This window comes from Pogoniulus pusillus, chromosome 23 (assembly GCF_015220805.1).
Source record: "Pogoniulus pusillus isolate bPogPus1 chromosome 23, bPogPus1.pri, whole genome shotgun sequence".
Lineage (NCBI taxonomy): Eukaryota > Metazoa > Chordata > Aves > Piciformes > Lybiidae > Pogoniulus > Pogoniulus pusillus.
The window spans coordinates 55438-71970 of record NC_087286.1 but is presented as its reverse complement, the minus strand read 5'-3'; the positions used below and the strand labels follow the sequence as shown (position 1 = coordinate 71970).

The 16533-nt window shown below is 47.3% G+C and overlaps 1 protein-coding gene across 1 annotated transcript in view; it reads left to right on the top strand.

The window, feature by feature from the left end:
• The window catches only part of STAM (signal transducing adaptor molecule), a 50120-nt gene that overhangs the window by 7145 nt on the left and 26442 nt on the right, over positions 1-16533 (top strand). Inside the window, exon 2 of the mRNA XM_064162286.1 lies at positions 4023-4107. Coding sequence (XP_064018356.1) covers positions 4023-4107 — 85 coding nt within the window. The remainder of the gene's footprint in view (positions 1-4022; positions 4108-16533) is intronic.

The window sequence follows — 16533 nt, the reverse complement described above, 5'->3', positions numbered from 1 at the left end:
AAACCAGCACACTGGTCTTGGTCTCTTCTCCCAAGTAACCAGCAGCAGGATGAGAGAAAATAAGCTGAAGCTAGACCAGGATTAGGCTGGAGACTAGGGAAAAAATAATTTGCTGCAAGAGTGGTGAGGGGTTGGGGCAGGCTGCCCAGGGAGGTGCTGGAGTCACCATCCCTGGAAGTGTTCAAGGAGCTGTAGATGTGGTGCTTCAGGATAGAGTTTAGAGGTCATAGTAGTTGGACTTGATGACATTAAAGGTCTTCTCCAGCATTAGTGAGTCTATGATTCTGGGCACCGTGAGGTCCTACATAGTCATCTGAAGAATTGAGATGAGGTGAGGTAGCCTCACATCAGCCAGCTCAGTCACTGCTGCTTGCTTAGCCTTGCATCATCTACCAGTACTTTCATAGGACATCTACAAGTGCTCCCAGAATGACCTTTTAGGAATACTGTAAATGCAGACACTATTCTAGTGGGTACAGAAGAGGGCTGGAGAACTTCCCCTTTAGGGACAGGCTGAGAGATGAGCTGTTCAACCTGGAGAAGAATCCAGGGAGACCTTAAAGCAGCCTTCCAGTATTTGAAAGGGCTACAGGAGAGCTAGGAAGAGACTTCTGACATGGGGTTGGAGTGACAGAAATGAGGGGCAATGGATTGAAGCTCAGGGAAGGCAGATTTAGACTGCAGATGAGGAAGAATTTGCTTGAGAGTGGTAAGACACTGGAGTCCAGGGAGGCTGTGGATGTCCCCTCCATGGAGGTGTTCAAGGCCAGGTTAAATGAGGCCTTGAGCAACCTGGGCTAGTGGGAGGTGTCCCTGCCTATGGCAGGAGGTTGGAACTAGCTGATCTTCTAAGGTCCCTTTCAACCCAACCATTATATCTGTTTATGCTTGCAAAATTCTAATAAGGCAGTGAAATGGTTTTGTTCAGCCACGGAAGTAGGGCAGAGAAGTCAGGTGAGTAGAACACAGCTGCATGGCAGATCTGCAGCAATAGTGCTGTTTCTCCTAACAGCATCTAACTAGTCAGCCACTGAGTTTGTCAGCGGCTTTTTTCAGCATGTGCTGCATTTCTTCTGTCTAATGATACTTCAGAAGTCTGATAATCAATTTCTTTTAGGATAATGAGTTAGTAGGAAATTATGTTTTTTCTTTCTGTCCTGAAATGGCCAACTGCAATTGTGCTTTGCACTTAGTAGGGAACTTCCAGTCCAACCACACTGCAAATAGTTTGCTTTGTATATAATTTTCAAGTAATGCCCAAACCAGAGGAGGCAACAGACTCTCACTGATCCTCCAAGCCTTCAGTTTCTTGTATTGGGTCTGTGTCTGAGAGGGGTTTTGGTAAGTAGTGGTGTGGCTTCTGCAAGAAGCTGCAAGTAGGGCCCACAATAAATGGCTTAGGTTGGAAGGGAACTCACAGAGCATCTGCTCCAACCTCCTTGCCTCTCAACTAGACCTCATTGCTCAAGGACCCATCCAATCTGGCCTTGAACACCTCCAAGGAGGGTGTGTGTGGAGAGTTTGAGAAATTACCCCCCAAATTAAATTTACCAGACCAGCTCAGATGGCTTGGAAGCAAGATAAAGCCGTATTTTACACTCCTTGGTGTTTGGCAGACTCACAAATTGCATCTGGTTGGAAGGGACCCTCAAAGGTCATCTGGTCCAACCCCCTGCAGTCATCTGGGACACCTCCGACTAGATAAGGCTGCACATGGCCACAGCAAGTCTGATCTTGATTGTCTCCAGGGGTGGGGCCTCAACCACATGCCTGGGAAACCTGTGCCAGTATTTCACCACTCCTATTGTAAAGAACTTTTTCCTGATGTCCAGCCTGAATCTGCCCTGCTCCAGTTCCAAAGCATTGCCCTTTGTGCTGTCACCACAGGCCCTTCTGAACAGTTCCTCCCCAGCCTACCTGTAGGTTCCCTTCAGATACTGAAATGCAGCTATAAGGTCTTCCTGGAGCCGTCTCTTCTCCAGGCTGAACAGCCCCAACTCTCTCAGCCTGTCCCCATAGCAAAGGTGCTCAGCCGCTGATCATCTTCGTGGCCCTCCTCTGGACCTGCTTCATCAGGTCCATGTCTCTCTTGTGTTGAGGGCTTCAGAGCTGACACAGTGTCGTGGATTGAGTTGAACCTGCTGCTGTTATCCATACCATGCTGCAGTCATGTCAGCTTCAAAAATGAAAGTACCGACAGGAGTATTATGTAGGTTGAAATTCAAATTGCAACATGGGAGGTGTCCTGTTCCGCTTGCTGCTTCTGGATTCCAGCTGCTGGAGGTCGCTTGGCAGTTCACTTGGCGAAGCTCAGGGTTTCACAGCAGCTCTTGTCTCTGCAGCTCTGGGCTTGGCCACAGTGGGGCTTGCCTGCTAGGAGAGGCTCTTCAGCTGCAGCACCTCTTGTTGCTTGTCCAGGTGAAGCAAGGCAAGGCAATCGAGTTGTTTACCATCTTGGCTTGTGTTTAACAATGTCGAAGGCAATTAATGGCCGAGAGAAAAAGAGATTAAAGATAGAAACACAATACCTTAACCTATGGAACCGAGTTTGCCCAAACTTGGCCTGATGATGCAGGTAGTATGTAGGTATGCCACAAAGTCAGACACACCTGCAGCCTGTGCACTTGGTTTTCCTGGACCCCAGCACATGTCCAGGCAACTCTGGGCCATGTCCCGTTTACCAGACTTGCAGGCACCTAGCCCACTGTCTCCTTCATGCCAAAAAATCTCCACCTCCAGATCGGAAAAAAGAGGGAGTTTAAGGCTTGGCTTACTGGGACATGTTTTGGGCTTACTTTGCCCTGCCACCACAGACGCCCATCCTGTCCTTCTGTCTTATCAGTTGCACCACTCAGTTTGGTATCATATACAGACTTACCGAGGGTGCCTCGATTTCTCTGTCTGTATCATTGATGAAGATACTGAACAGCACTGCTCCCAGTACCACTTGTCACTCATCTCCATCTGGACATTGAGCTGTTGACCACTACTACCCTTTAGATATTGTGATGGTTTGGGTGTTCCCTGCCCCAACCCCCCAACCCCCCCCCCGCACTTTGGAAAATCACCCAGACTGGGCTCAGTCGATCTGGAAATTGAATGAAGCTTTATAGCTACAGCTTAGCACAATATACAAGCAGATATTTACAATATATACAGGAATATACAAGTTAAAAAGTAATACAGGAACACAGCAGCCCTCCCAGAAACCTGAGTCCCCAGAGGGGCTCCCAACCACCCTTCCATCTTCCTCCCACCCCTCTACTTTACCCCAGACTTTGCCTTACGTTCAAAGGTGAGTTTGGAGGATTGGCCAGGGGGGTTAGCAAGTTAGGGAGAGAAGTGTCTGCAGCCAGAGCCAGAGCCCAGAGAGAGATTCCTTTATCTATATTTGTGTTCTTGTTCTTATACATCTCAGCAAACAATTGCCGTTGTTTCCTTTTCACAGCCTATAATCTAATTCCTCTCACCAAAACATTCTAGCTAGGCTCAAACTAGCACAGATGCCTTCATCCAACCTGTTCCTTCTCCAGTCCTCACAGCTGAAAAGAGACAGCAAAGTGTATCAACCAGTGCAGAGGTGGGAATGAAGAGAGTGTAGCTTTGTGACAAGTAAGGAATTGTTGAGTCCTCCCCACTGAGCTGTAACACACTGACAAGAAATGCAGGCTGCTGCAGTACAGTGCCTATGGAAGTGGTCAGTGCAGTTGTGCCAACAGTGAGCTGATGCTTTGGGTTTTCTGTCGTAGTTTTCTGGGTATGTCTTTAGTATGTGGGAAGGCAACACTCAAATGTATCTTTTTCTGCTGAGTCTAAATTCTTGTCCGCAAGGGAACACTCCAAAATTAAAAAGAATGAGGTGTAGCAGTTCTGATACATGAGTTTGTTAAACCCAGGGATTTGTCACACATCCAGCAGTACACAGAGAGGTCACACTGCAGTGTCTGTGACAGTTATGTTAAATCCTGTTACCTTTGTGCTTTGGAATTTATGTTTTGATTTATGCCTGCTTTGTTTGTCAGAGAAAGCAACCAGTGAGATGAACACCGCAGAGGACTGGGGCCTCATCTTGGACATCTGCGACAAAGTTGGGCAGTCACGCACAGGGTAAGTGACTTTGGAATTTGCCTCCCCAAACTGGTAACACTTTGTTATGTCAGTCTTGTACTCACAAGAGAGGAATGACATTTTTGTTACCTTGTATAGACCCATGCAGCAGCTGAGCCTAGCAGGTTGCTAAGGAAAAGGTGTGGATTTTCTGCTCACCTCTTTCATGATTCTTCCTCTTGAGATCCTCTTGGCCAATCTGTTCAAGTCAGGACTGGTGTACAGCAACTCTTCACCCGTGTGACAGAATAAACAAACTCATCTGCTTCAGCAGTGCCACTGTAAGCCCAGGAGACCTCAGTAGGGATTCTCCTTACAGAATCATCTGAAGTGACCTCCAGAGGTCGTCTAGTCCTAACGACCCGGCTTGAAACAAGTCTAATTAGATCAGGTTGCTCAGGACTGTGTGGAGTCTTGAGTGCCTCCAAGGTCAGTTTCCACAGCCTCTGTGTGTGGCACGTCTCAGCCTGTAGCTGCCCTGGCAGTAATGAATCATCCTGCAATCAGATTAGCATTGCCCTGTTGCATCTTCTCCTATGGCTGTGCAGCTCTAAGCAAGGAGTCTGGCTGGGTGGAGGAGGGTATCCCTGATTAATTAGTTGTAGGAAGCAGTAAGATCCCTTTCAGTCCACCCTTTCCAAAACTGAAAGCAGTTCCCTGTCTCCACCTCTTCTTGTGTGTGACTCTGACCGTCCTGGCAGCTGTCCATTGCACCTACTGCGGTGCATTGAGATCCTTCTTGCACTGGGGAAACCCCAAATGGGCAGAATACTGCAGCAGCAGTCTTGCAAGTGCAAGATCAGAGGGGAAGGATCACTTCCTTAGCTCAGGTGCCTGCACTAGTTGTTTGGCCCAGGATGTGGTTGGTTGTCTTGGCTGCCAGGCTGCACTGCTGACACTGGTCAGTCAGTAGAACCTGCAGATCCTTTCTGACCAAACTCATGTTCAGGTGGTCATTTCTCCATCCTGTGCAGATCCCTCTGGGAAGTAGCCTTGCCCTCCAGTATGTTTATTGCCCCCCCCTGCAGTGTGCTGTTGCCAGCGAGATTCCCATGTGCATTACCTCCCATTGTTCAGGTTGGGCCCAGCATTTGCTCTGCTGGTGACAACTCTTGTTTTCCACCTACCTCATCATCACTCGGTCCGGTCATCTTGCAGGAGCTGGGTTGTAAGGAGACTGAGCTTCCGCTTCATGGTAGAACTTGGCTAAACCCAAGGCAAAGTGCATCTGCTGCCCTTCCCTTGTCCTCACCACCAGACCACCAGTGTCTTTGTCACAGAAAGCAACAAGGTTCTGTGTTTCTTTCCCTTCTTTTGAGAAGCTGTCCTCTGACTTGAGAGCTTTGATCCTGTATGTTTGAAAATGTGATGCTGAATAAAGCACAGCTTAGCCTGTGCTGCTAACACACCTGCTGCTGGCTCCTTACTGAGTTCTTGTGCACATTATGCATGTGCTACTGGTTTGGACTTGAAAAATTGAGTATAATTTGAGTTAGTAAATGAAAACGACTGTTTCAAACCATCATTTCAGCTTATGCGTATCTCCAGTGTTTGTATTCAAGATAGTGTTAGGCTTTGGAAATCTTTTAAATTCATCTTCTCCAAGAATTACTTGTAACAATCCAGATGAGTAGTGGCTTGTAGTGGGTTGAAATCAACACCAAAATAAATCACCAGACTAGCTTGGAAGGTTTGGAAGCAAAATGAAGCTATATTTACAAAACCAAGGTGAAATCTAGAAGTATAAAATGCAATGAATATCTACAAAATATTTATTTACATATATTTACAAGTAAGAAACAACACAAGGACCCCTTGAATTGTTTCCCACCCCTCTGGGCTTGTCCTGCTACCAGCAGCCTCCTTCTCTCCCCCTTTCCCTTCCCTTTTCAGTACCTCACAGACACAGTACGCTAGCAGAAGGTCAGGAAAGAGGTAAGGGAGTAGTGCAAAGGAGAATCGCAGAGAAAAGTGAAAAGGAGAGAAGAATAGTTTATGCAGTAAGCTTTATCCTAGTCAGCAAGCAAATGGAATGATAAAGACTTAGCAGTATTGTTCTTTTGTATCCATTCCTTTTATTTTATTTACCTTTAACTATTTTCTACTCAACATGTCTGGAATTTTCCTATTCTTGTTTGTAATTAAGACCTAGGCCTGACTGTTAGTTTTGAACTACTGCACGGCCTCAAACAGAGAGTTGGGCCAGTGCTGCTTTTTAATGAAAGGCTTCTCTGCTGATGACTTGGATTGCCTTGTAAGACTTAAGGAAAAAAATACAGGATGCCAGGCAGCAAATCTCTACCTGGGACTTTTTATTGCAAAGGACAGATTTGCATATAGGCTTATTCCTAGGATTAGACATGGTCTTTAGAGGACTACTTCTAAATAGTGTGGCATATCGAACCTCCTATGCTGCTCTGTGGAACAGCAGTAGAGGTGACAGCTGACAGGTTATTAGTAATGCTTCAGATTATTCCATGTGTGTAACACTGCAGTTCAGTTCCTTTGAATCACAGAATCATTTCAGCTGGAAAAGACCTTTCAGATCACCCACTCCAACCATTCCTGAACTCTGTGTCCCAGGTTGGGGTGGATCCCTCCCCCGTAGAATAAACTCACTACAACATGGAGTTTTGGAAAGTCAGGGGAAAATGAAATTGTATTTCTGATAGTTTAAATATAGCAGTGTAAGGAGAATAAACTGCTACAGAAATATAATAACCTTAAGGAAGATGGGGAAGGGGTCAAGTGGCAGCGAAGCAGCAAAAGCAGCAGCAGCCAAAACAGCGGCAGGGGAAGATGGCAGTGGGCACAGCAGAAGCAGCAGAAGCAGCCAGGGAAGGTCCAAGCTGTGCTTCCAGACACAAAGCTCTTGAAGCTCCAATGAAATGATACTCACTTACCCATCGTTGCCATTCTGTGGCAACCTCTCCACGCAGAGCTTCTGCTTCTCATTTTTTCTGTTCCAAAGAGTTTTATGTCTGAGCTACAAATCAGCTCAAATGGCCACACTGCCAAGGCTGGTGCTACGCTGTGGCCCTTAGCACCACATCTCTGCCTCTTGGAAACACCTCCAGGCATGGGGATTCAAGCATCTTCCTGGGTAGCTTGTTCCAATGGTGGAGAACCCTTGCAGAGAAGTTTCTTCTCATATCCAACCTAAACCTCCTCTGGTGCAACCTGAGGCCATTTCCTCTGGTCCCATCACTTGTTACTAGGGAGGGGAGACCAACCTACCACCTGGCTCCAACCTCCTTACCCCTATAACAGAGAAATGAGGTCTCCCCTCAGCCTCCTTTAGTACACAATTCCCATGTCCCTTAGCTGCTCCTTAGCAGCCCTGTTCTCCAAACTCTTCACCACCTTTGTTGCCCTTCTCTGGACACACTCCAGCATCTCAATGTCTTTCTTGGAATGCAGAGCCCAAAATTGAGCCCAGTACTGAACTGAGTGTACATGTTGATGTTGAGCTTGTAACGATATCACTGTAGGGTACAGCTTTCTAGTTAAGCACTGAGAACACTTCCAGAGGCAGGACTGCATCCCACAGCAGTGTAGCCTGAGCAGTGCTCAATTGTGTGTAGCTGCAAGAGAGAGCTCCTTGGCAATACAAAGCTGGAGACCTGCTGGAAGTGTGCAGCTAAATTTCCCTAGGGCCACTGAAATTTCTGCTATGTTTTATGAGTTTTGTTTGTTAGTTCTTGGGGTTGGTTTTTTTGGTGTGTTTGGGGAACTTTAAAAACTAAACCAGTGGTTTTATCCTGGCTGTGATTTAACCTTTGTAATACTTCCCTGCTTGCAGCAGGCTGCCAGCTGACTTGTTGCTCAAATTCAGATGCCATTAAAACCTGCTGATGGGGAATTTTCTTTGTTTTGCTGGCTTACGTCATAGGGAACTGCTTGAGAGAGTCCAGCACGAGCCACAAAGCTGCTGAAGGTGGTGCAACATCTCCCTGTGAGGCCAGGCTGAGGGAGCTGGGCTGAGAGCTGGCAGCAGAGGAGCCTGAGGGCTGCCCTCAGTGCTGTGCTAAAGATGTGCAGGGCAGTGTTGGGAGGATGCAGCCAGGCTCTGCTCAGGGATGACCAAGGACAGTACAAGGGGCACTAGGGGAAGGTTGGAGCAGAGGAGGTGCCATGGGAACAGGAGGGGAAACTTTGTTAGTGTGAGGGTGCTGGAGGCCTGGAGCAGGCTGCCCAGAGAGGCTGTGGAGTCTCCTTCATTGGAGACTTACCAAACTCATCTGGATATGTTCCAGTGTGCCCTGCCCTGGGTGACCCTGCTCTGGCAGAGGGGTTGGCCTAGATGATCTCTGGAGGTCCCTTCCAACCCCTAACATTCTGTGATTCATCACAGAACTTTCCCCCTTCTGTTTCTGTACTGTTCTGGCACATTCCACACTTCCCTTGATAAACAAAACATTCTGTGATTCTGTGCTCATGTCATAGCAAGGTAAAAAAAGACGAAGTTCCTCAGTGACAAGTTTGAAACCAGTACGTGACAATGTCTGAAATTCTCTTACAGTTTGAAGTTCCTGAGTTCTGGTCCAAGGCAGGCCACCTGTTACTGTTTCACTCAGAGCTTTAGGTTAGAAAATCTCTGGTTTGTTGATTTTCTTTGCACCAGTCTGTGAGCTCCATTACGTTTTCGATCCTCTGAAGCTGGAGTAGACCAGGGCTGCTCTTCATTCAGTAGCAGGTTTTGTCTGTTAGTGTTACGTGACACGATCTCTCCTTTAGGTCTGTCAGCCACTTCTTTGCATTCAGAGTCCTTTTTGGAAACTTCTCATCCTTCAAAGATGTTGCATTTTCTCTTCAGGTAAATTAGTTACAGCTCAGTAACAGAATTGCTCCTGTTCATTCTTGCGCTGAAATGCTTTGGTTACGTAGAATGTCCAGCAGCTGAATGTTTTCTTTCTTCTCTTAAGCCACCTAAGCCAGGTTTTACCAGATCAGGATCTTACCGAATCCCTCTCTATTTTCCGTATTGTGAAGTCCAAAGTCTGATTTTTAGAGTTGATTCCTGAAATGTTATAGAAAATACTGGAAGGAAAATATATTTGCAGAGTCATAGAATGATAGTGGTTGGAAGAGACCTCCAGAGATCATCCAGTCCAACCACCCTGCCCAGAGCAGGATCACCCAAGGCAGGCCACACAGGAACACATCCAGATGGGTTTTGAATGGCTCCAGAGCAGGAGATTTCACAACCTCTCTGGGCAGCCTGCTCCAGGCCTCCAGCACCCTCACAGTAAAAAGTTTTCCTTTATGTTTAGATGGAACCTCCTCTGCTTCAGCTGATACTTGTTCTTTGTCCTGTCACTGGACATCCCTGAGCAGAGCCTGGCACCTTTGTCTTGACACCCACCCCTCAGATATATGTAGACATTGATCAGATTCCTCTCAGCCTTCTCCTCTCCAGACTAACCAGCCCTAGGGCTCTCAGCCTTTCTTCACAGCAGAGCTGTTCCAGTCCCTTTGTCATCTTCATGGCTCTCTGTTGGACTCTCTCCAGCAGGTCCCTGTCTCTGTTGAATAGGGGAGCCGAGAACTGGCCACAGTATTGCAGGTGTGATCTCAGGAGGGCAGAGTAGAAGGGCAGGAGAACCTTCCTAGCCCTGCTGGTCATACTTTTCTTGATGCATCCCAGGATGCCATTGACCTCTTGGCCACAAGGGCACATTGCTGGCCCATGGAGAAGTCGCTGTCCACTAGGACTCCAGAGTCTTTCTCCGTGGAGCTGCTTTCCAGGACAGCCCCTAGCTTATACTTTCAATAACATGCCATTTTGACAGCTGTCAAGGTCTAAACAGTGGACTTGTGGTGGTTTGTTAGTGTGATCTCAAAGTGCAAAACACAGGCAACTCATGCCAAGGGGTTTTACTTCAGTCAACCCTGGAACTTTATTCTTTGGCCATAAGAAATAGAGGAGAGTGAGAAGACAAAGGAGAAGAGCAATGTGAAGAGTGAAAAGGGGAAGAGATCCTGTGTCTACCAACAATGCGAAGGTCCCAAAGATGTTTCTCTGGTCCTACGGTTCAGTCCTGCTGGTCCTCCTGTTCTTCTTGTTGTAACCTTCTTTCTTCTTGTTGCTGAAAGAGACCTCCCTTTTATATTCAACTTCACCCCTGCTGATGATCGAACTCCCCTCTCCCTTCTCCTTGTGCCCCCCACCATGTAAGATTTCCATGCATGCTCGAGGACGTGTGGTCTGGGCCTAAGGAGGCAGGCCCAAGGCGTGGCCTGCCTTGGAGGCAGGTAGCTTGAGGCCAGGAGGTATGTTTGGGTATGAGAATGATATTGTAATGAGCAAAGTTCACTTGAGTCCACAGTTTCCATAGCCATGCTAAAACATCGGTCTCTGATGAGGGCAACTCCATCCTTAGGTTTCCAGAGGATGCTCTCAAACAGTGGAACCCTCCATCGGATGGGGCAGGTACGCACCCTTGGTATCAGACTGGTTTCTTCCTATGAAGTCTTGCATCTGTACCAGATTCCACTGTGTGGGAACAGCAACTTAATCAGTAACTTATTGTGGGGTAGGCTGCTGCAGACTCATGCTAACATGTTAGCATGACTTTTAAGCAAAGTACTTGAAGGTGAGGGGATCCTGATTCCTGATGGCAGTGATGAAACAGAGAATGCTCTTCAGTCCACTCCTTACAAGAATCATCTAGACTGTGCAGTTACCTTGCTACTTGTGTTTTGCACATCATCTTCTTCAGATCTTCTAAAATTTGGTTATGAGGTCAACGCCCCATTTTTTGATCTCTGAAATTTGGTTTAGGAGCTCAAATAGCTCAGCAGTTGCCTGTTGCATTGTTTGCTTTCTGTTTTGAGGTGATATTGTTAGATCAGTGAACAGGTTGAGCAGGACTGGAACAAAGGTTTTACCATTAGAGACAATCTTTTTTTTCTCCTAACTTTATACAGTGTTATAAAATCCTGCCTTGTTTTTAAAGCTTTGGTCATATTTGACTGCATGCTTAATCGTGGTGCTGTTTAACGTCTTGGTTGGCAACACAGGCAGTGGGATCGAGGCACCCACAGCAAGTCTGCCAACAGCACCAACTGCATGGTGAGGTTGATGTGCTGGAGGGAAGGGATGGCATCCAGAGGGAGTTGGAAGAAGCTGGAGGGGTGGGTCCATGCCAGTCTCATGAAGTTCAACAAGGCCAAGGGTCAGGACAGTTAGAGAAATAAGTAAAGAAATGTAGTGATTCTAAGGCAGAAGATGGGTGTGGACTGACTGTTCAGGTAGGACCAGGCTTAGTTAGGAAAGTGGCAGATGCCTGATCTGTCTACAGGTTGCTCAGGAAAACATGCATAAGCTTGTAAGGGTTGTTAATCAATTTAGTATAAATAAATAAATAAACCCCACAAAACACACACACAAAACCTCAAAAAAAACCCAAACCCAAAACCCAAGCCAACAAAAACCAAACCAAGCAACCCCCCCGAAAAAAAAGCCAACAACCAAACCAAAACAAAACATCCTTCCAATAGCTGAAGGGATCCTGCAGGAAGGCTGCAGAGGGACTTTTCATAAGGGTGTCTAGAGACAGGACAACAGTGAATGGTTTGGAACTGCAGGAGAGTAGGGGTGAACTGGATCATAGGAAGAAGTTCTTCAGTATGACATTGGTGAGACTCTGGAATAGGCTGCCCAGGGAGGTTGTGGATGTCACATTCCAGGGAGTGCTCAAGGCCAGGTTGGATGTGACCTTGGGAAACGAAGTGTACTTAAGAGATGTCCCTGCCCATGTCAGGGAGGTTGGAGTAGATCATCTCTGAGATTCCTCTCCCAACCCAAGCCACTCTGTGATTCTGTGAACTTGGCAGCTGAGAGACTCCAGCAATGGCTGGGAAAATGTAAGTATTCACTGCAACATTCTGTCCTGGGGGTGGGTGCTGGAAAATTTGCATTGAGAAACAGTCTGCCTGTGTTGCTGCCTGGTAACTATGTCCTGAATCCTTATGGATTAGTCACTGCCTCCATGAGTCAGGATTGTGGTTAGCTGGTTCTCCTTTGCTCATCTCTGTGTGTGTTCATAGAAGAGAGGGCAGTGAAGTTGTTTCCTTGAGAGTCTTCCAAACTCCAATTGTTTTTTTAATGTTTTTTGGTCCACTCAGATTACTCCATCAGTAGCATTTTGCAGTCTCAGTCTAACATGCTGAGCAGGAAACTCCTTGACTATCTTGCTTGAGTGCCAGTCAGTTACCGAAGAACAAATGCAGTGTTTGTGCAGAGTGGTATTTCGGATTCCATTTGGTGTTAGTTTTGTCCTTAAACATAATAAGATCGAATACACTGTCTTTTGCACCCTCAAACTCAAACTGCAGTGTGTGGTGACTGTGTCTGGGTCTCTCAGTAAACAATACCCTGCCTTCTCTTGGAGGCAGGGTATTGCCCAGTTTTTTTTCTTGGCATATTCAGGTTAAAAGACCCCCATACTCCCCTGCCCCAGAGGCCAGCACTCTTGCTGCAACTCTTGGGCAAAATAAACTTTTGCCTCCATTTCTCAGTGCCTTGATAAGGCCTTGCTGTGACTGCTCAGAAAGTTAAAGCCATCAAGTGGCTTAATTGTACTAAAGTGATAGATAAACAATGTTTGGCTTGCCAGTGACTACTGCAAAGGCACCCATGGACCAGCATAAGTTGGGGACTGGCCTGTTGGAGAGCAGAGCAGAGGAGATTGACCTGGGATCCTGGTGGACAGAAGGATGCTCATGAGTGTGAAGGTTTGGGCTCTTACCCGCCCCCCCGCACTTTTGGAATTGCCCCAGCTAACTCAGACGGCCTCTGGGAATATAAATGAAGCTATTTATTTTACAGCAGCAAATATACAAGCAGCTATTTACAGTATATAGTTATATACAGAAATATACAAAGGATAAACAATACAGAAGCACAACTCCCCTCCCAGAAACCTGAGTCCCCAGGAGGGGCTCTCAAACCACCCCAACACCTCCCCTTGCCCTCTCAACCTTACCCCAGTTCTCAGAAAGAAGAGAGGTGCAGCCAAGAGGTTAGGGAGCAAGGTTAGTAGGAGCAAGGTTAATGAGATGTGACTAGGTCTGAAGGCAAAGGCAGAATGAAAGACAAAATGGAGAATGTTTACTTCTTCTTCCCAGAGTTCTCAGCGTGACTGTGAGAGAAGAGACACAATTGTTTTCATTTCACTGCCCATTATCTAGTTCTTTTACCAAAACATTCTAGCTTGCTTCAAACTAGCACAATGAGCCAGCAATGTGCCCTTGTGGGTGAAAAGGCCAAGGGCATCGTGAGGTGGATTAGAAGGGGAGTGGTGCACCACTATTGCTGACCCTGGTACCAGCGCTCCCCCTGAGATGCCCCTCTCATGGGTTTTATGCCACAGCCCAGGCTGTCCCTGCCTTCTAGGTGACATTTAACATGACTTGGGAGGGCCATTGAGGAACACAGAGCTGTTTACCGTGCCTTGATTTTCCTGGTTAGCACTCTGACAGGTGTTACCCTTTGTATTAAAATTGCCGTTACTAAGGTAAAGGTTGTCAGCCGGGCCCTGGAAAGCTGCTTTGCAGTTGGGTGTATCTGTTCTCTGAGCCCTGCTCCAGCAGTCACAGCCAGAACAGGGCTGCTTGATCTTCATGAGACTCCCTGCTTCACCTCCTTGGCATCAGCTTGATTGATCTGCTGATTGTGAGGAACCTTGGTCTGGAACCTGCTAAAAGTGACCCTGCCTTCCCCATGGCCAGCTGGGCAGTTCAGGACACCCCTGCTGATCTGTTATTGCCACTCACTGTGCCACCTGCAAAAGTTTGCTAGTGGAAGCATTGGAGCAGACCTGCAGCCCAGCATTTGCCCACCATGTTCTGGAGAGATGTCTGATGAACAGCCAGAGCTCTGCTCTGGCAGGGTGGCTGCCTTCCCTCCAGTTTCTGCACGGGGCTTCTTGCCATTTGCAGACTAAACTGCATGATGAAAGGATCTGAAGTAAAAATAAGGCTTGCAGGTCTGTCTAGAGGAGGTTCCTAGGCTGGTAAGCCTATATGGGGATTTTGGTGCAGATGAAATCAGAAGATTTTAAATCCCTTGTGATTGTTTGGGAGTTCCCCACCCCCCACTCTTATGAAATCACCCAGACTAGACTCAGTATATACAGTTATATACAGATTAAAAGTAACTCAGAAGCACAATACCCCTCTGAGAAACAGTCCCCAGGAGGCTCCCGACCTAAACCCCCCGCCCCCTCTCTTTTCCCCTCCCTTCAGAAATAATCAGATCAACCCATGTATATCTCACGTGATAAACCTGGACATCTGAGGTGAGATGTCAAAAAGACGACAAGGAGGTTAGAGAAGGGGAAAAAAAGGGTTAGGTGGATTAGAGAATTAAGGCAGATAGAGCCACAGAGAGCAGACCACCAGAAGGCAAGTGCAGCCTGAAGTGAGAGCTGAGCAGTGTGTGAGCAGTGAGTGTCTTATCTATGTTTTGACTGGTTGTGCTTCTCAGCAGAAGAAGGGTGATCTAGGGTATGCTTGGCTTTTTGCTTTCTTCTCACAGCTAAGGATTTCAGTAAAAATATTCCAGTCAGGTTCAAACCAGCACACCCCTGTCGTGGTTTAAAGAGTGCACAGACTGTAATATCACTACCCCGGAAGAGTGGAAGAAGAGGCTCGCATGGAACTGGACAGGAGTACAGAATTGTATCTCAAAGAGATTTCTCATTGGAATGGGCTGCCCAGGGAGGTGGTGGAGTTGCTGTCCCTGGAGGTGTTCAAGCCAAGCCTGGATGAGGCACTTAGTGCTGTGGTCTGGTTGGTTGGCCAGGGCTGGGTGAAAGGTTGGACTGGATGAGCTTGGAGGTCTCTTCCAAGCTGGTTAATTCTATGCTTTTATGACAAGCACAGAGCATATAAATCCTTAACACCTAATACAGCCAACTAATCTACAAGCCCCAGTGCTCCTCTCTCCTCAGTGCCTCTGCCACCTTTGGGCCTAAACAAGCCTCTGAAGGCCATAGCCAGGCCTCTGCAAGCCATAACCAGGTCACTGCAGGCCATAACCAGGCCTGTGCAGGCCATAGCCAGGCCTCTGCGGGCCATAACCAGGCCTGTGCAGGCCATAACCAGGTCACTGCAGGCCATAACCAGGCCATAGCCAGGCCTCTGTGAGCCATAACCAGGTCACTGCAAGCCATAGGCAGGCCTCTGCAGGCCATAGGCAGGCCTGCTCCCTACATGTTTACTAGATAAGGAGCTTCCACTGCAGGTAGCAGGCAGGAAGGAGAAAAGGAACATGAGTTGTTCATGCTGCCAGCTTATGAAGAGACAGCAGAATTATGGGATTGAAAACACTATTACACTTTCCTGGGTCTGCCTCCAGGACTATCTGGTCCTTGAAGGATTTTTCAGCTCCATGGTTCTTAAACCTGTAGCACCCCCAGTGTCCGAGCTCACTAAAACATTGACATTCAAGTGTGATCATTTCTGACAAACATGGAATCATAGAGGCGCAGAATCAGTTTGGTTAGACTCACAGAGGAAACCTTTGAGATGCTATGACAAGACCTCAGACAGATCAACAATCCCTCCCAGCTTAAAGAGATTCTCTTCAAGGTGTTCTTAGGAGTGACTGAAGGCTGCCTTGGGTTGGTGATGGTAGTGGTGGTGGTTGGGATTTTCAGAATTCTTTTCAAAATTGTACTTGACGTGAGGAAAATGTCCTCTGGACCCACTGTGGCAGAAGTCTATAGGAGGCCACGAAGGTAATCAGAGGGCTGGAGAACCTCCTCTCTGGGGTCAGGCTTGGAAGAGTTGGGGCTGTTCAGCCTGGAAAGAGAAGGCTCCAGGGTGACCTCAGAGCAGCCTTCCAGTATCTGAAGGGTGTATGGGAGAGCTGGGAGGGACTTTTGACAAGGGCTGGGAGTGGTAGGATGAAGGACAATGAACTGAAGCTTGAAGAGGGCAGATTGAGACTGGAGATCAGGAAGAAATTGTTGAGAGTGAGGGTGATGAGGGCAAGCTTTAAGGTCCCTTATGATCCAACACAATCTATGAATCTATGGGTCTGTGAAGATCCCTTTGAAAGCTTTGAGGCTTTCTTGTTAACTTTATTCTTTTTTACAAAGCCTTTGAATTCCTTTATAAAAGAACTCTTAGGCTAATGATCCTGTTTCTGAACTGCAGAGCTCTTGGTCTTGCACCCAGTCATGACTTAGCAGTTGATGGAAGTGCACCTTTTGTGCCTGTGCCCCAGGTGCCATAGCAGGTTTTCTTGAACATTTTGGCTTGGGCTCTTTCTCAGGTGAAGTGAGCAAAGGAGAAGTCTCGAATCAATAATAGATGAAAGGCAGTGCTTGCCTTGTGGCCTTCAGTGGGAACTGTTGGCTCTAGGAGGGGGTGCACTGAGCGTCAGGAAGTCTTGCTGTGTGATAGCATTCTCTG